This window comes from Chinchilla lanigera, unplaced genomic scaffold, assembly GCF_000276665.1.
Source record: "Chinchilla lanigera isolate Chin_1 unplaced genomic scaffold, ChiLan1.0 scaffold00017, whole genome shotgun sequence".
Classification (NCBI taxonomy): domain Eukaryota; kingdom Metazoa; phylum Chordata; class Mammalia; order Rodentia; family Chinchillidae; genus Chinchilla; species Chinchilla lanigera.
This window is the reverse complement of record NW_004955418.1, coordinates 28,764,584-28,788,964: the sequence shown is the minus strand read 5'-3', so window position 1 is coordinate 28,788,964 and position 24,381 is coordinate 28,764,584. Positions and strand designations below refer to the sequence as shown.

The 24,381-nt window shown below is 40.5% G+C and overlaps 1 protein-coding gene across 1 annotated transcript in view; it reads right to left on the bottom strand.

Annotated features, from left to right (window-relative positions):
* Ssbp2 (single-stranded DNA binding protein 2) overlaps window positions 1-24,381 on the bottom strand; it is a 250,807-nt gene that overhangs the window by 24,577 nt on the left and 201,849 nt on the right. Inside the window, exons 10-14 of the mRNA XM_013512973.1 lie at window positions 24,245-24,340; window positions 18,247-18,314; window positions 12,982-13,030; window positions 3,454-3,489; window positions 1,767-1,821 (exon numbers count right to left, since the gene is read on the bottom strand). Coding sequence (XP_013368427.1) covers window positions 1,767-1,821; window positions 3,454-3,489; window positions 12,982-13,030; window positions 18,247-18,314; window positions 24,245-24,340 — 304 coding nt within the window. The remainder of the gene's footprint in view (window positions 1-1,766; window positions 1,822-3,453; window positions 3,490-12,981; window positions 13,031-18,246; window positions 18,315-24,244; window positions 24,341-24,381) is intronic.

Genomic DNA, 24,381 nt, shown 5'->3' with positions numbered 1-24,381 from the left:
TGGTTTTCAACTGTAGAAAACAGTTTTATCCCCTGTGAAAGGAAAAATGGTCTGTATACTTTAAGTGTGCAAAACTTTGATAAATTTATTGTTTTTAAGAACGATGGAGAATATAATTTTATTTGAAAAAGGAAAAAAACAGTAGGAGACAAGGATGGTATTTCCTAGGAAATGTTGAATTCTTTCTCATGTACAGAAGATCTTTGTAATAAAGTAGATATTCTGCACTGATTTTGAGTGTTGTCTTACTATTACAGGAGTAACTATGACAAAGGATGAATATATAAAAATTATACAAAAATGCTAGGAGAATACATTGGTGGCAATTTCCAACTTGAAAGGAGGAAGTGATAAGATCATTTATATCCTGACATGTCCAGGGTGTTCAAACAGTTTTTACTCCTGCATGAAGTGTTTGTTAGTACATGCTGCCTTCATAAACTCAACACGAACACCACAGCCTAAGAATGTAAATGTAGGCATCATACAATTCTACCTTCAGTGACTTCTGCTTCATTTATAAGGAAGGTGCCTTTAGGACAGAGACCATAAAATATTTCTAAATACTGTGCAAAGAGTGAGTGAAGTATTATCCAATTTGTTTTTGAAAATAAAAAGTTCAAAACTTAAAAGTTATTTACTGGCATGATTATTGGTATTAGATTTAAAATATCCATATGCTTTAGATTTCAACAACCAGTTAGATACCACGAACAGGGCAGCAAAACATTACTACAAGTTGTTCTACTTAAAAAAGTTTGCTATCTCTTTCATCAACCAGCAGTCATTACTGAGAGCTTTGGCATATTTCTCTTTTTACACTTCTTAGATTTCTGCTCTCCCTCATATACATACATACATATACATACACACTAACAAAACTGAGACACACTGAGTCATGAGCATCTATTTTTCTATGTCATTGGAAATTCTTTGATAATAATTTTATTTATATCATATATCATAAAAATTAAGTTCACTAAAATTGGACTAGGACTGAAGGTAGTATCTACTGTTTCACTACTGAGTATAATAAATGAGCACCTGTACACAAATCTTGGTTTTTTCTCTAGTCACTTTTAGTACTGCGGTTATGAAAGTCACATGGCAGGAACCCTTTCAGGGTCCTTATGACACAAAGCACTTTCTAGGATGACTGCCAACGTAAGCTCTAGTCATTAATCTCCAAACACATTTCATACTCTGAAGTCTCAAGGAGAAAGAATAAAGTTATTGGAAATAACTATGTGAAATGATTATGGATATACTGAAATATACTTTAGTGTAGAAGATTTATAAAACTTTTCCTACTACATAGTAAATTTATTAATCAATAAATTCCCATAGACACGCAGGGTGATTCACTGTGAGCACATCTATGTGCATCTTAGATGACAGATGTGGTTGGTGGGTCTGACCGGCTATTTAAAACCCAACAGATCTGTGCATTTAATGTTTTACTTATGTAAAAATTGGCTAATCTGTGAGATCTGGATCTTTTTCTCAGTTTCAAGGAATCTTTAGATTAGATAAATTATTGGGCAATTCACATAAATCAGCACAGTTTTCATACTGACTAAGTCTGTTACTCATACAATAGAAATTTTCTAAGTCGCTAGAAAATAGTGACTTAAGAAGTCTATTTCGTCCTTCCTGCTGCCTCTCCCCAACTTCTTTAAACCTTGTGAGACAATGAATGTGACCAACTGTTTTTGTGATTGTATTCTCCTAATCAAATGTTCACATAGTCAGTTTGATTACAGTACCTGCGGGGCTAGGCATGATGGGTGTTCCTGGTGGCCCTCCACCTCCTGGTGGACCCTAAATAATTACAAAACATCAGGATAAATAAGGGATTTCATTAAATAACATAAGGAAAAAAAAACACAAGTTAGACAATCCAATTTTTTAAAATAAATGAAATCTTTTCTCCATAATTATTTTCTTTGCACAATCATTTCAACAAAACAATGAGCCCAAAACACTGATTTATTATTCATGACTTCACCACACAGGTGTAATGAGGTTAAGCAGAAACTACATACTGGAGTCTTTACAAATACATAAAATAGAAATAATTAATGTGTACTCGTGATTTATTTTACTGCAATTTCCTTACATTTTGTATCACTGGTTCTTATAGGAAACCAAAAAGATGTCTAAAAACCAAAAGATATGAATTGGGAAATTGGCATTTTATAAAAATACAGTTAGTGAGGAGCAGCGCCGCTGGCCTTGCCCTGTGCTCCTAAAGCTATAGTTCACAATCAAACTCAGTCAGAGCTCAACGGACTGCAGACTTTGATCAGTAGAGCACTGTGGGAATTCAGGCGATGGATTTCAGAAGTTTTCACACACCCAACAGGTAGTGATCAGATTAACTCTTAAGAGATGAAATTGTCACTGTATTTTGAGTAAGTACATGACCTATCAATTATTTCAAATAATATATGTGCAGGGTTTGATATTTTTAACATATACCTTAAATTTCCTTTCAAATAAATGTCTATCATTTCATGAAACTACACATCAGGCTTCTCCTTAAGTGACTTTTAGAAAACAGTAAGTTTCACCGAGATTTTCTTGCTTCCATATGAACTGAAGAAGATCAGACTCTCTGTGTCTGTATATGCTTTGGGAGCATTAACACTAGGTCTGTGGGCCTAGGGCAAGGTGTGCTTCTCACTGTTAGTAACATGCTGTTTCCATGGGGGTGAATGCTCACTGGATTTCCTCTCATACTTTTTCCCTGTTCCAGTTGCCCAAACCACCTAACATTCCTCCAGGACAGATTTTCCTTGTGGCATTTTACCCGGGCATTTCTGTTAGCATTGCCCCATAAATACTGTAACACACCATTTTTTATGATGGACTTGATGTGCGACAAGGGTCACAATGTGCCACGGGTGACAAGGACATCTGTGAGTTCAGGAGTTTACATCAAGCCTGCTAATTTAACTTCAGATCTACAGGAATTTCTGGAAAAAATTAGCATGTATTAAATAATAATGAGAAAAATAAGTGTTCTCAGTTTCTACAAATAATAAATGAAAAGATCTCTCCAAATTGCTAGAGGAAGTTTAATGTCTCCTAGGCCTTCGGGGTGGGGAGCAGGCTGGGGAGAGGGCATGTTATTCTCTGGAAGAACTGCAAACCCGAGCGTGTCCTCCTGTAACTGGGATTCTCTCCCTGTGATTGGCTGGGGAGTACTGTGCTGGCTTCCGAAACGTATGTTGAAGTGAAACTCAGTACTCCCGGCAATTCTGGCCATATTGAGAACTGTTTCACTCATGAACATCAGCATATGTACTGAGGATGACAGATGAAATGACTCAAGATGTTCACTTCTTGGCCAATACACTGGGGCTCTTCTTAACATCTGGACAGCTATTTTACTGCTCCAATAAAATGTAGCATCAGCTCTTACGAGCAAGCAAATCCGAATGTACTTACCACGTAATTCCCCGGCGAGGCTGAGGAGTAGGGTATCTGGAACATGAACAGGACAAGACACGGATTTTGATGCATGTGATGGCAGGGGCTGACTTTATCAACTCTCAGAAAGTATCACGGAGGACAGTAAAAGATAATGGAATTTACAGCTGTTATAAGTGACAGAGAATTTAGTAACTGTGCATTATCTTTGATCTACAAGAAAAAAATGAAGATTTTAGATACAGTAATTTAGATAGCCACAGCTTTAAGTTATACTGGCTGTGGGTCAGTTGTACACACTGCTTGATATTAATGACCTATTCTGTAAATAGAAAGTGTGTAGGTATAAAGCTAATGCTAAGAAACCAGAACATTTTAAATTAGTAGCCTTTATAGATACAAGTTCTAAACTACTTACATTTAAAAAAATGACAGTTCACTACATTCATGCTGTATGGGTAATGCCTGATACACAGTTCTCACTTTTCCCTTGTCCTTGTCCAAGTAGCAGGGGAAATTAATACAACAAGTGCAGAATGGGGATCAGATACGGGCAACAAATTCCCCTTTTCTCTCCAAATCAAGCTCTTAAACAAGCTCCTTCAGAGCCATTAGAGGGCATTAACATAACAGTGCTGTGGTAATTTAAGAGTTGACAAACTGAAAGAATAATATTTAAAGTAAGCCTTTGAGTGTCGATATTTACAAGGGAAGTTAAGGCCAAACATTTCCTGTTTTCACACAAGGTACTTGCTCACTGGAATGAGACCCTGTACAACCATGAGATACGTCTGCCTTATTCTGAAAAAGCCCGTTCATTGGGTCTACCTGGAGGCAGAGAGCCTTTAGAGTAGTGCGACAGCGTGCTGCTGCTCCTCCACCCACCACCTGCCATGTAATGAAACAATCAACAACACACAGTCCTCACACAAGAAAAAAGACGTGCACCAAAGTCAGGCTCCACCCTGAGTAATTCTCTGCTCCTGTCTGGAGTTACTTAGCATTACGTGATTGGCAAAACTTTCCTCACTTCTGGCTTGGTGACAACTTGCCTTAAGCCAGGACCCCAATTCTTCAAGGCCCTGCTGTGGCTGCTCAGCCCTGCTCGTGTCCAGAGTCATCAGAGGAAGGGACTACTTCACAGAGAGCTCTCAGGCATCCCACGTTTCCTCCATTTGGGGACAGAGGCCAACTTCGCCTCCTTGAGCTGTTTTCAGCTCACGATTGATAGGAACCCGGCTATGTAAGGACTGAGTTGCCGACCACAGTCTCTGCAGCCAAGATAGCAGGGCTGGGGAACCTCAGTCAAAGGATTCAAGAGCAATAAAACTGTCAACCTTAAGTGACAGGACAGTTCTCTTAACTGCCAAAGTTCACTGCTTGGGACGTTTGCTCTGAACTTCCCAAGGTCCTGCTCGGTTTTCTGCCTTTACCTCAGCTATTCTTTTCCTTTGTTTGAAAGCCCCAGAGAAGTCTGTGTCTTAGCTCCTGGAGAGTTTTGACCTTCCTGGACCCCACAAACTGCATTTGTCTTTACTGATCCTTTTCCGTAGGCTTGTCCATAAGCTTGGGGGGCTGATCAGCTCTGATACCAAATCCATGAACCGCGCTTCACAGTGCTTTAAACGCATGCATTCGCCTGCCCCGGTCAGTAACCACTGGCCCGAAGGACGCGGCCTCTCTGCACGGTCTCAGCGCCCGCTCCTGTCTTCCATCCAGCCTGTCGCCATTCCGAAGCCACTTCAGGACACGGTTCATGGCCTTCGCTACTTCACAGCCTCCAGTCCTCCCTTCCATGGACAGGTATCTAGAAGCTCTTGTACAGACATCGGAATGATTCTGTTCTCCATGACACTTACAAACAGTTCTCTATTTTCCTATACCGTAACTTCCTATAGCGAAATCCCCGACTCTTCCATGCTTGCTTGGCAGTTCTCTCTCTGCTGGTTTGGGACTAGGTTGCCTCTCTATGTCCCTCATGCCCAGCAGCTTTCTGTTTCTCTCCAATATCTGAAATTATTACCTTAAAGCCTACTGTGTTAATTCTGATCTCTCTGATCACCTCTCTCCAGCTTTTCTGTTTATAGCTGATATTTTCCCTTGGGAAACAAAAGAAAGCTGACGAGGCCCCAAATATGCTCACGCTCTGCACTGTGCACCTAATCGTTGCTCCCGTCGGGAGGCCGGTGTTCTGGTGTGGCTTTGTGGAGGCCCTGGGCTCAAGGCGATGTACCGCAAACCCAGTCACCTTGGCGGGGGCTGGGTGGGGATCCCCGAGGCAGTATTTGCCCATCTCTGTGGGATAAACACTCCCAGATGGCAGATCTCAAGTCACCGGTGTAACACCAGCTCTTGCAGTCCCGCAGTACCCAGCATCTGACTCCTGTGCACAGGTCTCCTGATGGGAAGACCATCCTGCGAGGACAGTCAGGCCTCCTGTCGTACGTTAGAACCAAGTTCTTGCTGCACCATAATGTCCAGCTCAACACTGCGTTTACAGACTTAAATGTCCATCTACTCATCCAAGGTAGAAATGAAACCAAGCTTTCTGCTGGCCTCTGAAGCTCGCTCCTCCCAACAACCCCATCCTTTTAAGTCCCTGTACCTTTAAAGGTTTAAATTTTTCATCCTTATGGCTCCTTCAAGAAGAGTTAAATATCATTGTAATTCTTCAGTGCTTTAAAACACTTCTTATCTCATCCAGTTGCCCAATTTCTCTCCGTTTCGCTGCAGGCAGCTTCTTGATGTCGGATTGCACTGTTTCTCCTCTGCATTCCTCAGTGACCTGATGAATCAGCATTTGGGAATCCTGTCCTGCCAAGTTTCCAGAACTTGCTTTTTTTTTTTCTTTGTCTTTTTGAGACAGTCTCGCTATGCAGTTCAGGCTGGCCTTGAGCTCTCTTTGTAGCCCAGGCTAGCCTTGAACTCCAAACTATCCTCCTGCCTCAGCCTCCCCAGTGCTGGGATTACAAGTGTATAGCACCATGCCCAGCTCAGAATTTGCACTCTTGACAGTCATTAGGAGGATGTGATAGCGCAGTGTCACAGATGTAAAACAACATGGGGTGGAGTGTTCCGTGGGCACAGGAGACACACTTGGGGGGGGGCAGCTAGGACTTAGAGATCCTGCGTCCACCAGAGCGTGAGAAGGTTGGTGAGACGGGGGAGGAAAAAAAGGACATGAGAAAGTGCATGGCTTCTTGGGGAGGGGCTGCGTCATTTCCATGCGTGGAAGGGGTTGTGAGTGATGATGCCGCATGGCCAGGCCAGGACCAACCGTGAACTAGAGGAAGTGAGAAGCCTTAGGTCCCACAGAGACGCGCTCAGTTTCTGTTTCCGGGAGATGACTAGAGGCATCCTGGAGCACGAGGTCCCGAAGAGATGATCCAAGAGCTGATCCAACGAGCTGTGGGAGGTGCTAAGACAGGCAGGGCTTAGAAAATTTGAGAGTCATTCCGCAAGTTACTTGGCAGGGCTTGGATTGAAGCAGTTTGGCAGACGAAGGAAGATGAAGGTTCATTCCTGGGGCTTCAGCACAGAGACTGGGTGGGGGAGGGGTCGCTTGTGTGGACATGGAACTCCGGCAGTGGGTGTGTCTGGAGAGAGGTGGACTTTGCAGGCGCTGATAGATACCGAGGTGGACCCGCTCTCTAACCATGTAGAAATATCAGTCCAGAAATGATTAGAGCTCAGCACCAAAGATAGAGCTTCAACTGAAAAAAATTCCACTTTGTCCTAGAGACAATATCTGAGCTAGAATTAAATCACCAAATTTTGAGATAATTAAACCATATAAAGGCATTTTAAAAATCAGCAGCCCAGGAATGCAATTAGAAAACATTGCCAACTGAGAAAGGGTAGATAATCTCACTGACGGACGACTGAGGAGACTGAGGGGTGGCTGGCTGGGAAATAACTACACTGGATTCGTTCTTAAGGCCAAGCTGAGGCCTTGTCGCCATTCTGAGACGACACACCCAAAGGAAAGAGTCCAAAGGACCACTGTAGTGACACTGTGGGAAAGTAAAGAAACGTTACCAGAGCAAGAAAAATAAACGACAGACATTTATAAAAACCGAGCAATCACATGCTCCAGACAGAAGTCTGTCTGATGAGCACCGATGAAGTTCTCCTGAGTGGTTGGTGATGGGGTCCCGTGCACCTTTCAGATCAGGACTTTGGTGGGAGGGGCAGCGGGCTGGGAGGTCAGCTTCAGAAGTGTCATTCATCACCCGCAGAGTTCCTGGTGCTGGACTATGAGGGGAAAGACGGAGGCCAGCACTCCTGGCCTAGTGAGATGGTGGCCAGGGAGAAGACAGTGGGGGACAGGGAGGTGGCCTGCGACCGGGAAGCACGCGAGTGCGGGCCTGGGGCTGAAGGCTGTCTTGGGGTTTGGTCCACGGTTCAGCATTCACAGAACATTCCAGTCAATGCAAAGAGACAGAGGGGAGGCTGACTTGGAAGAGCGAATAAGCAGGGTACTGCGAAGAAGAGATGGAACACAGATAGTGGAAGGGTTAGTGCTGGAAGGAGGAACACTTCTCTGACTGAGGCAAGAGAGAGAACTTGGACTGAAGTGTGATGTTACTGGAGGTGGAGGGTAGAATCTGAGGAGATTCAAGTCCAGTGGTCTTTACTACTTTTCTGTAAAATACAAGACAACTTTGGTCAACAGAGAAGGGACCAGAGATAATACAAGGGCCACAAGGAGACAAATAAAGACCCGCAGCAATCACTGAGGGAAGCAAGAGTAGTAGCGGACTAAGGAAGTGTGCACTAACTTGCTGGTCAACCATCAGAGAGCACTTGGCTGAGGGTCGACACCGTGGACTCAAATGATAGCATAACATGTCCAGTGTGATACAGAAGCATGCACTAAACACGGGGAGAAAAGCAACAGGGTTCTACAACATACTTCAAATGTAACATTCAAAACCCCAACTCCTTTTCTAGCCTCTAAAGCGGATTTCTCCCTACATTCCCAGCTCTGCTGTGTTATTACTGTTTTCCCAAACACTCGGATGCAAAGACTTGAAATCGCCTTCAAATTTCTCCTTCTTTTTGTCCCCAAATCCTCCAATTCTGCCCCATACTCTTTAAAAATACCCATTATGGTGAGATGAAAGAGAAAAACGAAGATGTAGAAGATAAAATGAGAGCTAGAAAGTCAGAATCATAAAATACAAGAATCGTTTGATAAATGAGAACATTAAGGGTCATATATAGTGTCTGCTAAGCTAGGCAGAAATTTAAGAGCTGCTATGAGGATCCAAATATCCGGAACTGCTCTGAGTCCTAACACCCATGAACGTGGTACTGTGGGAAGGGGCGGGGAAACCCTGGAGAGCTTTGTTTTCTAAAGACCAGTGAGACTTTGGCTCACAGTTTGCTTCAACTGGGAAGCATCAACCCACCGGTTAATTAGAAATCAGGAAGGGAAGTAATGAGCTATTATCTGTGCCAGCGGTAAGATAAACAATGTTACTTTTTAGCGCTCTTTTAAAAAGTGAGCATCTATTTTATAGAGAAGTGCCTCCATGGAGAATATGTTAACATTTTCCTCTGTCTTCATTGCTGTAGTATGGTAGAATCTCCTTTCTTCCTTAAAGGAGCACCCTTTCTCCTTCCTGCCACACTGGCAAGTGTGCACTGCACCACACTGACCCTCTGTTGCTCCCTCATCCTGTGGTGAAGCAGATCTCATTACACGGATCCCACACGGTGTGGATGGGGCCAGGGCGCCGGCACTGACCAGGTCTGCAGATAGTGTACTACACAGCTGTGTAGTGAGCAAGAGTTATTTTTGGTTCTTTTGCTTAACTGATAGAGTTCTGCTCTTTTGGTGTAAACCTGGAGCTTCTCTCTGGCTTCTTGCTCTGATGAGTGGAGAACAGCTAGGAAATACACAGAACTAGGGTCTTGATGACCTGATTGGAACTCTTGGAGCTAAATGTATCCAAAGTCACACTGACACAGGTATTTCAAGAGGATAGGCAGACCAGTCTGAAGACTCCATGGCCGAATCTCAGTCCATTTTAGCATTCTAAATCCACTGAATATAACACTCTGTGAGCATATGTGTTATTTTAGAACAGAAATGGTGAAGAGAGACAACCCTTTGTTGCAAGAGAAAACAACTCACCTATGGAGCAGGAGAAGAAAACATAGAAAATGTCCACTTGGGAACCAACCAAGTTAAATAAAAAGGGGCGATTCATTTACGAATCACCAGTGGATGCCAAAAATACCTGATGAAAGTTCAAGGAGGAATAGGATGTCTCCTGTAGTTTTTTTGTTTGCTTATTTTCTTTTCCTCTGTTTTCTTTTTCTTTTCTTTTCTTTTTTTTTTTTTTTGAGACTGGGTCTTGGTATGTAGTTGAACTCACTATGGAGCCCAGGCTGGCCTTGAACTAACATCAAATCCTCCTGGCTCAGCCTCCTGAGTGCTGGGATTACAGGTGTGCACCTCCACACCCAGCCCCTGTAGTTTTAAAGTATGTTTGCAAGTTAATAATTAGCAAGGGGAAAGCAGTACTTTTGCAGTTTTAGAAATCTGATGAGAAAGACCTTAACCAATGCTCAAAATTAACTTGGCTAGTCATGAGATAGATGGATGGTTGGTGCCTCCTGAAACAACACCCCAGAAAAACACAACACTACTTCTGTGGAGTTTCCACCAAACTTACAGGACACACATCTAGTCATGAGGAAGCATCACATGAAACAAACAATGGGATGTTCCAAGAGCAACTGGCTGCATGCAACACAGCTGCAAGGTTCAAAGGCAGGGAACAGCTGCAGGGTGGTCCCAGGTTCTGAGGTAGTGACACAGCAGATGAACACACAGGAAACCTGGGGCTCTCTTTTCTTATACATATCATGGGACAATTGGTAAAATCTGAAGAAGGTTTGTAGGTTAGAAAATTGCACTGATGTGTTCATTCTCTTCCTTTAACGATTGCTTTGGAGTCATGAAAGAATGTTTTCAGGAACACACGCTGAAGTAGTTAGGGATAAAGTTCTAGGAAATGTTACGTGTCAGGGAAATGTGTGTTATACAGAGGGAGGAAATGATAAAGAGAATGTGTCACAACATTACTCCAGGGAGTCTGGGGAAAGGAGCTATGGGAATTCATCCTTTCAAGCTTTCTGTAAATGTGAAGTTACCTCAAAATAACCCCAGTGAATAAAGCATACCTGAAAACAGCAAAAATAAAAATCCCACTTTCACATGCCGCCTGGACGCAACACAGACTTCCTCTACTGGTACACACTGGAAAGCGTCTGTGAAGTCAAATGTGCTTGCCAGGCAGGCACTTTGCCGCTGAGCTAAATCCCCAGCCCAGTGTGCGCAATTTGACACCCAAAACACAGATGAGAGCGCACTACACAACAGTCAGTGGCACCGGGCAGAGTCCTCCTCCACGCTTTCTCCTTCTGAGGTGCAGCGGTCCTGCTTCAGCTAGAAAGCCATCAGTTTCCATGACTTTTCCCTGGTCCTGTAAGCCACCGTCTCCGGAGGACGGCTTCCTTGCACACTCAGGGGTGACCGTTCTCTCCATCCCTGTCCACACGGCTGAGTGAGGGCACTGTCCCTTCACCTGTGTGGTCTGGACGCTGCTTCCCACTTTTGCGCTGGCCGCACGCCTGCTCCAGAAGGACAGCCAGATGGCAGTGCGGGGTGTACAGCTCCCAAGATAGCGCCTAGTGTTTCTCAGGGTCCAAAATAACTCAGAGCCGCTGGTCTGATACAGAACATTCTCCAGCCCACGGTGATCAGCTCTGGGAAATCCTGAACACACGGGGTTTCCCCTAGAGTTCCCTGCCCACCCCCATTCGACAGAGTATTCTGCCGAGTGCTCTGCATTTGGGTGAGATGCTCCCCGGGACACAGCTCCACGCTTAGAATCCGCTCTCCAGCGGCTGCCCACAGTGCAGTTCCAGGGAGGGCATCCAAGGAGGTCATGCTGAGGTGGGCAGCGGGAGCCGCGGGAAGGACAGGGTCTCACTTCCGGGTGGGAAGGCTGATCTGCCTCAGCTGTGGTGGGACTCGTGCCTTTTCATCCTGTCTCATCGTCAAGCAGACCACAGAAACGCTTTCCAGACTGCAGCACTCGAAAGACTGAGTTTTCAGTATTATAAAAATGGTTTTACCACATCCTTAGGGGCATTTAATAGGAAGTTGAAAGAAGCGTGTTTTGAACTATGCAAGAGGTCAGTTGGTTAAGGCAAAGAGCAGGAAACAAACAGAGATGTGGGCTCTTGTAATGTATGGAAGCAAACGAAAAGAATTTTGGAGGAGTAGTTCACAATAGAACACAACCCAGCAAGAGTATCTAAGACTTCTGAAGAGTCCACTGAAGACCCAGGCATGAGCAACATCAGTTTCCACCTCGAACAACTGCACTGAATTAGTAAATCTCACAGCTATTAAAACTATGGGAAAAGCAGGAACATACAATACTTTTTCTTCACAAATATGACAGGCATTTACTTCACTGAGAAGAAAGTGATTTTTGCTTTAGAATTAGGATTTAGGATGGCTTTTCCTATGTTACATACACCTCATTTTCAGCTTTCTTGTTTATATGAACCTTAAACAATAGGTCAGTTTCACGTCTAATGAGCCTTCAGGCCACTTTGTGTGCACGGCAGACGGCAGCCTTCCGGGAGACGCCACAGACCCGCTCGGAACGCAGCCCCCCATGGACCGCCTCGCACCTGTGTGCGGCCCATGCACTGCACAAGCACACGTGCACTGGGCTCCATGGGTGGATGCAAGGTTGGCAGCTCCGTTCGAAACCTGTGCATATGTTTAGGTGACATTACTAAGAGAGAAGAATGTCTGTGCAGTAAAACCACTGCCACGAAAATATAAGGTCGTGAGTTCAGTTCCCGGTACCGGAGAAAAACCAAAAAAAAAAAAGAAAATATAAGGGAAATTCCAGGGGGTCAGGAACAGAGAAGTGGGAGGGGGTGATGCTGCTACAGCACCGAGCCTGTGCACTTGGACGCTGCAGCAAGAGAGCGAACCTGGAGCGAGGGATACAGGCATGTCGTCATGGTAACCTGGTAAGTGAGTGTACCTGGCAACCTCATGATTCTCACAGGTCTCACAGAACGTCAGACTGTTTCATGAGAAACACACACCACTGGACAGGCTGGTACAGTTTGCTTGCATCACACCCCCCTCCCACTTCACTTCTGAAGATCTTTCCCTGGTATGGACTGTATGTGTACCTTAGCTCTTGAAGTGAAAAAATTACGTAACTATAAAAATGACGCAAATTTTTCTGGTTTTTCTTTGTTTTTTTTCCAGTACCAGGAATCAAACTCACGACCTCGCACTTGCCAGGCAGGCACTGTGCCACTGAGCTAAATCCCCAGCCCCTGATACATATTTTTCTAAAAAATACAGAAAACTTCTTTTCGGGTGATTAAAGAGGTGAATACAATGAATTGTAATGTTTCCAAAGCAACAGATTTTTGTTGTTTTTGTGAAATGTTACAAAGTGAAAAGAGAAAAAGAATTACATAGATACTCACTGAATTGGCATTCGTTGGGTTTGGCCAAGGTCTGCCACCACCTGGACCCCTAAGAATAATAAATAAATGAATTTTAAACTATGCTTTTAATATTTGAAGTTACATATAACAAACCATAAAATATTATTTATAATTTAGTTACTATGCAATTCTAGTTCAACACTGAAATTATTCCTTTATATCTTCATAACTTTTTTTACACATTAAATAAAAAAGTTTACCATTCCATGAACATTGTTCTCCCAAATCAAACTACTTTTAGTGAGGCCAGTTTTAACATTTTTTATTTTTATATACAAAAAATATCAATCACCAATAGCAGTACATACATGTATCTAAATCATTATGCCACTTTTGTAGCAAATGAAAGAAACATAAACAACTTGTGACTTCACTATATGAGCCACCTCTATCTCATTCAAGTAAACCTATTTGTGAAGTTTGTCTCCATTTACCTATGCAGTGACTGCTCTTTTTGAGATAAATAAATGTACATAAAGGGTATCCAGAGTTGCCTCCTTTTCAAAAAGATCATGGAGTATCAAATGTTACTTTATACAACTGTATATCAACTTCTGTTTTAGTGCCATTGATAGTTAATGTGGGGGAATCACTTTCTTATTTTCATAATTTTAGTTTAATGTAGTGGCTAAGAGAAATCTTAGAAAAAAATAAGGATATGCTAATGAATGTTAACACCTTCCTTCATTTTAGGGTGGGGAGTGTTTTGTATCCCATACCTTATAAGGACATAAATGTTTTAAAACAAAATTAAAGGCCAGTTCACTAAATCAAGGTCTTATTCTCATGTTGCAGTACTGAGTATACTTGAATAAATGCTGCCTTAGGAACAGCAGACTAGTGCAGTGGTTCTGTCACTAGGACTGCCTGAAATTCCTCTTTCCTCTAACCATGAAGATAGTGCAAAGTTTGATTTTAAAAATTATGCCCCTTAGGGGCTGGGGATTTAGCTCAGCGGCCAAAAGCACCTGCCTGGCAAGCGCAAGGTCGTGAGTTCGGTTCCCAGTACCGGAGAAAAACCAAAAAAAAAAAAAAAAAAAAAAACCAAAAAAAAAAAAAAATTATGCCCCTTATTCTAGAACTCTTAAGCCTGAAGTATTAAATGTTAGATGAAGAAGCTGTCCAGGTTCACTATTACAGTACCCATGTTTGCTTGGACTAGTTAGGGCATTTAGTTTTATTTCGGGATTCCCTCAGGGAAAGAGCCTGAGTTCTGTGCCCAGGAGCTGCTGGGAATGCCCAGCACAGCTCTGCCCAACTTGACTTGCAGACCAGGGGGAGAACGAGGACTGGGTGGCCGGCAGTGGGTGAGGGGCTTTTCTACTGTCTCAGGAGGCTGCCGCCTGTCTAGGGTGGTGACAATGGTCTGAGGATTCACTACTAAAATATTTCAGAACGAGGACTCCACATCCAGGATTCCACGGAATACAGTAAAACAGGGTGTGAGTCGATCAAGGGAAACATCGATGGAGTAAGACTCGGCCATGTGATTTGTTTGATGTAAACTAAAACACAGTAAGAAACTGGGAAGTATTCATGTTAACATAACATAAAAAAACCTACCTATATCACTGCAAAAATTTATATACAAAGATGATATGTAAGTAATGAGCTCATAATTTTTAAACATTATGACTAAATAAGTACTGCATGAATAAGATGTTCTAGATATAAAATGTTATTTAAAATTCTGTATAATAAATGAACATGCTAAATTGAATGTCAGAATAACTAGACTTTTTATTCAATTAGTTAACATTAAATGTCAAATTAAAAAAAAAAATAAATAAATGTCAAATTTATTGTTATAAATAACATAAAACACATTTCATGCATTTCAATTGTCTAAAAATACTAATTTAATTTTAGTGTGCTAAGTACTTCACACTAGATTTCATTTTAATATGAGATCATGTAACAATAATAAATGGTATGCAAACATGTTTTCACAGGCAGTGCTGAATATAATGGAAGTTACACAGTGAGCAGTTTTCATGAAACTGCTTAAACTCTGGGATCTCCCTCCTTTTGTAGCTTCCAGTATCGTAAAGAAAATAATCTACATACACGTTATTTTGAATGAAAATTTTTTTTTTTTTTTGGTTTTTTTTCCGGTACCAGGAACCGAGCTCACGACCTTGCACTTGCCAGGCAGGCGCTTTGCCGCTGAGCTAAATCCCCAGCCCCCGTAATGAAAATTTTTATGTAAGTATAGCTTGACATAGAATCAGGCTAGTATCAATTAAAAATGAAGAGAAAAATGTAAAAAACATTTTGTGGTACTACTGGCAAATGACGAGCCACAGCTCAGTCCCTTTTAATTTCATTTATTTTACTTCTTAACATTTGAAACAGCGCTCATAAGTTTCCCAGGCTGGCCCCCAACTTGCCTCAGCCTCTCAGGCAGCTCTGGCCGCCACCCTTGACTAAGAAAAATAAAATTTAAAAGAAGTGTGTGTTTCTTAGTAAAGATGCTAACTTTGATGGAATCAAAGCAACCGTGACGATCAGGGAGAAAAGTCCTCTCTCCTCTCTTCTGTAACTCATACTCATTTTAATCACTACATGAACTTCATTACTCTGCAGGACAAGGTGCAGAACAAGAAGATCCTTTGAAAATCTTTCATTCTCTTAGTTTCCATAAAACAGCAAGGTATAAAAAGTTGAAATGGAAATGTGTTAATACATAACCCTGATTTCTTGAAAATTTGTAAAAATGTAATTAATTTAGAAATGTACCACTATGCAAGTTTCTCTGAAATATAACCTATAACACATTTGAAAACATTTACATTTGGGCCATGGTTTATGAATTTTACTTTAAATCACTTAAACTAATATTAGGATTTTACTTCAGAAGATATAATACCAGTTACAGAAATACTCAGAGTAAACTTTTAATTTTAATTGAACTTTGTGGAATTCATCCTGAGTTTAAAGCACATATGAAAAAAATATATCAAAGTAAAGGAAAGGTCCGTGGAGGTGGCCAATATTTTCTAACAATAAAGTTACGAAGATTTTGTTCCGAATGGTCTATTCAGCAATGAAAAGATACAGTTGCTGTTACGACGGGGTATTTACCGCAAGACTTCAGTGGCCACAGTCGGATATTTTTGACTGTCATATTCTCAAAGCAAATAAGAACGAATGACAGACTAAGAGGCATCCAAACATGATTCTCTGGACTCCCAAGACACAAATATTTTAAAATAGTTTAAAGACATAGGTAAAGTATTACCATTCTGATGTTTTAATTTCAATTTTTAAGTAGGTCAACATGTATAAGTTAAAATACTAACAAAAGACCTGGAGAAAGGCACTGATACTAGTTACAAGTACCTATTTGCCATTATGGAGATGGGCTCTGTTTTAAAGAAAATGAATTACGAAGTGAGTTCTAACTAAGCTTACTCTATTGAGTGCAATGACATAGAATGTGTTTTATTTTTTTATGTTTTGTAAATTCATTTTTGCTTTGCTGGGGCCATTACCAATCATTATTCTCTCTGGTTGCCACATTTGTGAAGTTTCTAGAGAGGAAAGTATTTAAGTGTGTAAGTATGTAAGGACTTCTATTTTTCTTATTTTTGAAGGAATTTTAATGAATAGAAAATGGAAGGAAATACTAGCAAATAATGGAAATTAGAGTCTTTAAGACTTAAAATTTTGTTCAGAAGCAGAAGTTGTATTAATAGTACAATATTATACAATTGAAAAACTTTAAAAATATCTTGGAATACTTAAATGAGAAGCCCATACCTAAATATCAACAAAAATAATCACAATAAAAATTTCAGCCGTATTTTTAGTCTTTGCAGTCTTGGAGATTTAAATGTGCTCATAACTATACACATCAGTGCATATAAAAAGGAAACTAGAAAGGAACTGGGTAATTTTAAGCAGCTACTTGAGTATCTTACTTATCCCATGAAAATGAATTCTTTCTCTGCACTCGCAGAAACAGGTTGACCTAAAGTTAGCCATATGGCCATTATAATGTATTGTAATACACAAAATGATGTTAGACACATTCTTAATAATTTATACTCCTTAAAACAGGTCGCCCTTAAGGTGAAAATCTCAGGTAAATTTTATATATTTCTCCATCCCATTGATAACAGTTTCAGCTGTAGACATGAGCACAGAATATCACTCATTCTTTTTTTGCAGCAACTATTAATAAAAGGGTAAACTTTTGAGAAACTCAGGAAGAGTCAGACTTCACATCTGTCCATTTTTATTTTAAAAGTGAAAAGATGTGATGGGAAAATCTGACCTACTTTCTCCCTCGCCTCTTCTGTTAGTTTTGCGTCTGGCTGGTGTCCAACCTAAGTTCAGTTTCACGCAGAACTGCATTCTGTGACAGTGGTTTCAGAAACTTAAAAAAAAAAAAAACCCTACATACATTGAAAGCACTTATTTCACACGATATCTTTAATGCCAGTAAATGACAGCAGAGTTGTTCAATTTGATACATAAATAATTAAAATAGGGACTGATGTAAAATGTGTTTGAGAAAATACCCATGTGAAACAATTATCTCTGTGAAGCTTCTTTTAGCTCACATGGCAGAACGGTCCTCTTGTGAATTAGGGAAAGTCCCTGGCAAATACCTGGCATGTATGTGACTCTGACGGCAAGCCGGGCGATGTCAAAACTCCCTAACAAACTGCATTACATTGGCTGACAGAAACAGACTATTCCATTTGGGTCTGTAAGGTCTTTCTAAAAGTGTTTTTTAATTGACTTTTTATACCCTATGCCCACGGAAAGCTCTTTAATATACACACCCTACCAGAGAGAATTCTTGCTGGGTTGAGAGTGGCCCCAACAAAGCAAAAGTGAAGAAAGACACGCATATATAGTTAAAAACTTCACTCTGCAGAATCACTTGTATCTGCTAGAATGAGGCTCACAACATGCGATTGTTTAAGTCATGGTCTCCGAGTCAGCATCTCTTCATATTGCCTACAGACGCTATACAGACACTGTGAGGCGGGTACCCAGAAACAGGATAAAGGTCATTACGTGCAGCACCTGAAAATGGAAAATCAAAGCTTTGCCAAAAAACCATAAGGAATCAGGTTGTGGAAATGAAGCAAACACTGCAGCTCAAGTTTAGTTCACTGTTACACTACACAGAGACTGAGGGCTCAGGCTGCTTTACAAATTGGCGTCATCTTAGAAGACTTGAGAAGAGAGAACACGTTACTGTACAGAATAAGAGAGCGCTTTGCTTACATGTTCATGCCAGGCATCCCGGGGCCACCTAAAGCATTCAGTGGGGGTCTCATTGCACCTCCATAGTTCTGTAATGATAACCAAGGGTCAGACTACCACAAAACAAAAAAACAAAACCAAAGAGGAGGGGGAAGAAAGGAGAGCAGGTTAATGATTTCCCTACACAACTCCCGACGGGACGAGGCCTGTGTAATTCACTCTCTGAAGGGTCCACTCTGAACTTCTGCTTCTAGCTTAGCAATTACTCTATTCTGTGTCTTTAGAAAAACTACATGAGTATGGAAGATCATAAGAGCATGCGAAATGATTATGGTATTAATATTCAACATATTTTTATTCATTTCCCAACACTGGTCCACTAGTGAACTTTTTCAAGTAAAACATTTCATAAATCAAAACTTGTGTTTTTAGAGAAAAAATGTATTCAAAGGGCTTGAAATGGGCAGATCCAGAACAATTATATGAAGTCTGAAGAAAATGAAGAAAACCCAATTGAAATGAAACAGATAAACCCAATTCAAGAAAGTTGAATATGAACTCCACACAAAATCACAATCCAACACAAAAATGCATGAATACTTAAAGATATGCAAAATACATGGAAACTAGTGTATCCTCAAAATATACATGCATGAATTATATGACCAAATGAACTTCATTTAACATCTGTTACGTGCAATCAGAAGATGAAAAACATTTCAATGTTTTAACATACATATCACTTTAGCTTAGTTTAGGTGCTACGAAGCCCACAGGTGACTTATCACCACCAAGTTAGTATGCTCTGACACTCGGTGACGCTCACACTTGGCTTTCTGACACTACGCTTCTCCTACTCTTCTGCGTACTCTTTTTCACTTTTCTTTGCTGGCTGCTTTTATTTTGCTAACTCTTTAAATGTTGCTTCTCTCCAAGTTCTGCCATGTTCTTTCTAATAAATACATATTTATGGGCAATCTTATCTGGTACTGTTTACCCATTAGGAATCCAGATCTTTATATTTTATCATGGAATCTCGCCAAGCTCCTAGGTATCTCACATGATGAGGGTCACAGTGTCCTGGATGCTGCCTCCCTGGCAATATACCTCACAAGAAACCCGGTGTTATCTCTTCCTGTCTGAATTGTCCACGTGGCCTTTTATACAATAGTGTGGCCCAGGACTCTCTAGAGCTCCCTGATATTTCTTCCTTTTCTTTCAATCTCCACATTCTGTCAGATACCAAAGCCTACTGATTCTACTGAGAGGAGTTCTCGAAACAGTGCTTCCCTCCCGGCACTCATCTCTGCAGGTCCTGAGACTGCTGCTCTACTGCACCTCTCCACCCCTCCTCCATTCTCCACGCTCCTGAGCGCTACCTTCGTACAGCTCTCTGGACCCAGCCAGCAGCCAAGCAGTCTGAGCTCCTCCAGCATGGGTCTGTGGCCATTTCCAGCTTGGCCCCAGCTGTCTCCTCTGCCCCTATCTCCAGGTTTCACTTTCATTCTGCTCCCAGCTGTATTCTCCAACCTACTGGACTTCTGCAAGTTCGGAACACTTTCATATTCATGCTACCTCGTCTTCCTTCGCCTTTCTTTTGTAGTAGGCGCTAAGATGACAAGGACATAAAGCAACGAGAAGAGTCTCTTAACCCCAGAAAGACTCAGGAAGTGAAATCCCTTAGTTACATGCTACTCTCACTTGCTTTTACTTAAGGAAATCTTATTTAAGCATCCTGAATTGGGTGCTGTGGGATGCTGGGGTGGCTTCTATCCACACTGGAGCCACTGGTTCAAACGACAACTACTTCCCTTACTCTCTGGGTTATGCATGGTGATACCAGCAGTACCAGCAAGGGGTTTCTGAGACAAATGATACTCACTAGAAACAAAATATGAATGGTAAATTAAACCAGACATACTTCACAAGAAAACCCTCCCCTTATTCTTTAGCCTGCGTTTTATCTTATCAAGGAAAACATTACTTTTCTATACAGCTTTGGACAGAGAAATGTATTTTGGTTTGACTCTCTGCTCCAAAAGTTTTGTGTCCACTCCATCCCTCTTTCCTTTTCTTTTCTTTTTTTTTTTTTTTTTTTTTTTTTTTTTTTTTTTTTTTTTTTGGTCTTTTTGAGACAGGGTCTCACTATGCAGTTCAGGCTGGCCTTGAGCTCACTTTGTAGCCCAGGATGGTCTTGAATTGGCAACAATCTTCCTGTCTCAGCCTCCTGAGTGCTGGGATTACAGGCATGTGCCACCCCACCCAGCTAACCCACCCCTCTTCTCTTTATGTGTGATTTTGGGCCAATGATTTTCCCCAGTGATCCCTCAATTTTAGTTTCCTTATCTCTAAAGTGATACTATTATCTTCCTAATAGAAGGATAAAATATAAAGCACCTACCACACTGCGTGGTGAATTAAAACCATGGTCTTTTTGGTTAAAACTGTAGCTGTTACATCTTTCTTGCCATTTCTAATACACCTTAAATGAGTCTTCTTATTGGCTTCCAATGAGTCCTCAATGCTAGCAGATTCACTTGCTTGTTTATGTAATGACTCCCTGGTCATTTCATAAACAGCGTGTGCATTTCCCTTCTACACATTCTTATGGTGTGGTAGTTTAGATGTATCTGTGAACCCTGCTAAGTAGTCAGTATCTTCAAGACAGAGTATTTATTTTATTCATCTTTATATACTTAATGCTCAAGTACAATGCTTGGCACATAGTAGGACTTCAACACATGACTGCCTAATTAAACTGAATTGTCAGTGAATAAGTGATTATTCAAAACAGTACATACTTGATAGTTTTAGAAAATATTTTCATTTTGTGAATCATCTAAAGCAAAAAGAAATTAGGCAGAAAAGAAAGAATAACAACTGCTTTCCAACAAAGGCAGAATGGGAAGAGCTAATTTAGAATCACTGAATTTCAAAGCTGATGGCAACTATGCAATTCCATCTGGTCTAATCTCTCTTCCAATGCAGTGTTCCTGACGGAATGGTGGTTTAGGCTCTCTTAGAAGGGTTATAAAACGTCTTACCGCGATTGGGCAGTTTAATTTCTAGGAAGTTTTTCCTGTACAGAGCTGAATTCTAGCGCCATGTAACATTTGAAAACAGAATCAGTGTACTAGGTGAAATGAGCTTACAGGTGAAAGGAGAGCCTATCATATGTTTCACCATTTCCCCACTTCTCTGTCCTGACTATCTGATTTGGAAATCTCATTTATATGTAACTTTTTCATTTTTATTTTTATTAGTCCATGTTTGCAGTGCCCATGATCATATTCATCATGGGGAACTGGAGCCTGTCCATGACACATATTACTTTTTTATCCTTCAACTTTCTGGTGGAACTAGAAACAGGTACTTTAAATCACCTGATACCTTGCTGACTTTACAAACCCAGGCTAGCTAAGGGTACCTTATTATAAAGGCAAGTAGAAAAGTGACTTCAAATGTTAAGAACCCTTTTTCTTGACTACATAGATGTTTTGCTTTTCCATTGAGAGGATACTGATATCAACTTAAAGTCATGTGCTGTTACTATACTTCATTCCAGAACAGATGAGGGATGGGAAATACACGCCCAGGTTTGGGGGAGACTTTGATGTCTTCATTTATGTGCTAAGTGCTAACCACACATCTACTATATTCCACATGTGCACTTTGCCTACATCAGCATGATTCAAGAATCATGTGTATTTCTCTGTTTAGGACTTGTTGTTCCATTAACTAACCACTGTTTCCCTTCATCACACTGATTTTAAGCTAAAAAAAGAAATCTCATAGAAGCAGTGCCTGTGGAAAAAGAGGTGTATACTGTGTCTGAGCAGAAGGCTAGATAGCGTGTTGGGGCTTTCTGCCACACAACTGGGATGACACAGGTGACTCTGCCCTTGGGGGCCTCTGTGTGGCCAAATATCTGCTGTAAGAGCTGAACTACTTTCCAAGAGACACAGTTGATCTTTCTCACCAAGTGCACAGTTCACAGGGCGTGAATTTTATGTGGCTAAGAAGTGTATGTGTCACAAGATTCCTCCGAGGACTTCACCTTGTTTTCTATTGTACCATTCATATGAATATGACTCTTGTTTTCATTTAAGTATTATATATTCTATGTATAAGCGATTTTCTTTAGCTGTTTTTGCTTTGCTATTACTATTACTTTACTATTAAAGGTATTTCTTGGGTTTAATGTGAATTCATACTAAAGCACTTTATTTTTCTCATATTATATGGAAACAGATAGCAAGGGTACAGTTAATCTAAATGGAAGAAATAAACTATTTCCCTTGAGTTTGAAAATGCAAAGAAAATATTCCCATACAATAAACTTAAGTTATTAAAACTCATCAGTTACAGATTACTCAATAGAAAGAGATGATTTTTATTATCTGCTTTAACTTACTTATAACATAGATTTGTAGAATAAAAGCATAAACACTAGTACGCTTTTTACTTCTCATTTTTACCTGAGATTTAAAGGTTCATGTAGTTTACACAAACACTGGTTACCTCTTTAAACACTGCAAAACTGACTCACAAAAGAGGTTCTAATTTTTAAAGCAGAAAAACTAATGTTAGTAATATTTTTGGAATAACAAAACAAAGAGCTAAAAAAATTCCAAGTGAACTGAATGAAAAATGATAATTAAATTATAAGCATAAAGTTTTTATGTGTATTTTAAATGTATCTATTAAGACAATCTTTTGGGAAAAAAATCTTTCAAATTCTGCACAGCCACGTTGGTGTTGGCAGAGTTTACTAAAGACCAAAAGTCCATTTAGGAATGAGATCTCCTATAGATCTTACAAATCTTAACTGCTATTGATAGCCTAATGATAGTTGATTAACACAAACCATCCTTCCTAATATGAACAGAAACAGGGAAAAATTTTAGACATGTAAATGAAAGTTTTATAAGAGCTTAAGGAATTACATAGAGAACAGCTTGGGGTGATCACATCTCTGAGGAACTTGGTCATTGCATGCTCATGTTTCTATATAGATTATATTATTGTATGTTGGTTAAACAAAATCCCTAGATCTATGTCACATCATTTGAGTGTTAGGTTTTTCATTTTTTGACTCCACTGGGGAAAAAATTAAAAATCAATTTAATTCTTTATAAGTACATGAAACAAATTACCAAAACTGTCACCAACAATGCTTATTCATGTTAGCTTTAGGACATGGTAACTTCTGACCCAGAAGGTAAAAATTTAAAATTCTAGATCTGGATTCACTTTCTTTAAAGTACAACATAATAAAATTAATTTCTATCTTAATTTTTTTTAAGAGACAAAATGATGTTTGAACTAAAGAAATGATATCCTGGAATAGCTTGCTTAAAATATTACCATGAGTTAGGGCAGATTTAACCTCAATGTATTCTTTTGAGTAATTCTGATAGTAAAAGTTGGATTATGTCTGATGATATAGCAGTAATATTATCCTTGTTCAGTAAAACACATTTTAATTTTTAGTTCTCAATGATTCTCTGTTTTCCTAGCCTATAAAGAAATATGGTTGTATATAGTAATTTTTAATGGCATTCTTTAAAAGATTTATGGAAATATCTTTTATGTTCATTCTACTTAATACTTTCAATTAAATGGTTTTATATAACTTAACCACTTCCTTAACATAGCTAGCCAAACGTGTAACAGTTATCCATACTATACTAAAATATATTTTTTATACATTGTTTTCCCAAATAAACTAAAGCATACACGATGGCAATTTGTTAAAAGTTTAATTTGGAAATGTGACAAATACTCTCTCTTAACAAGGATTCTAACAACGATGTTCATCAACAGAGAGTGCGTGCGTGCGTACGTACGTACGTACGTACGCGCATGCGCGCATGCGCACTCGGGGTGTATCTAGGGCCTAACATGGCCTACCCCTGCGGACCTCGAGGCTCAAGCGTGCGCATAGTGCAGCACGTGCTTCAGCCCACAGGCAGCCGAGCGATCCCCTGTGGCAAAGCCAGAGGCGCTGAAGACTTACCTGCGGTCCCAAGGGCACCATCCCTCGAGGGGGAGTCATTCTCTGCATCGGCCCAGCCATATTCGGGTGTCCTGCAAGGGATGAGGACATGAGCCTCTAAGCGAATGTCCGAAGGTTGACGCCCCTGCCCGGCCCCC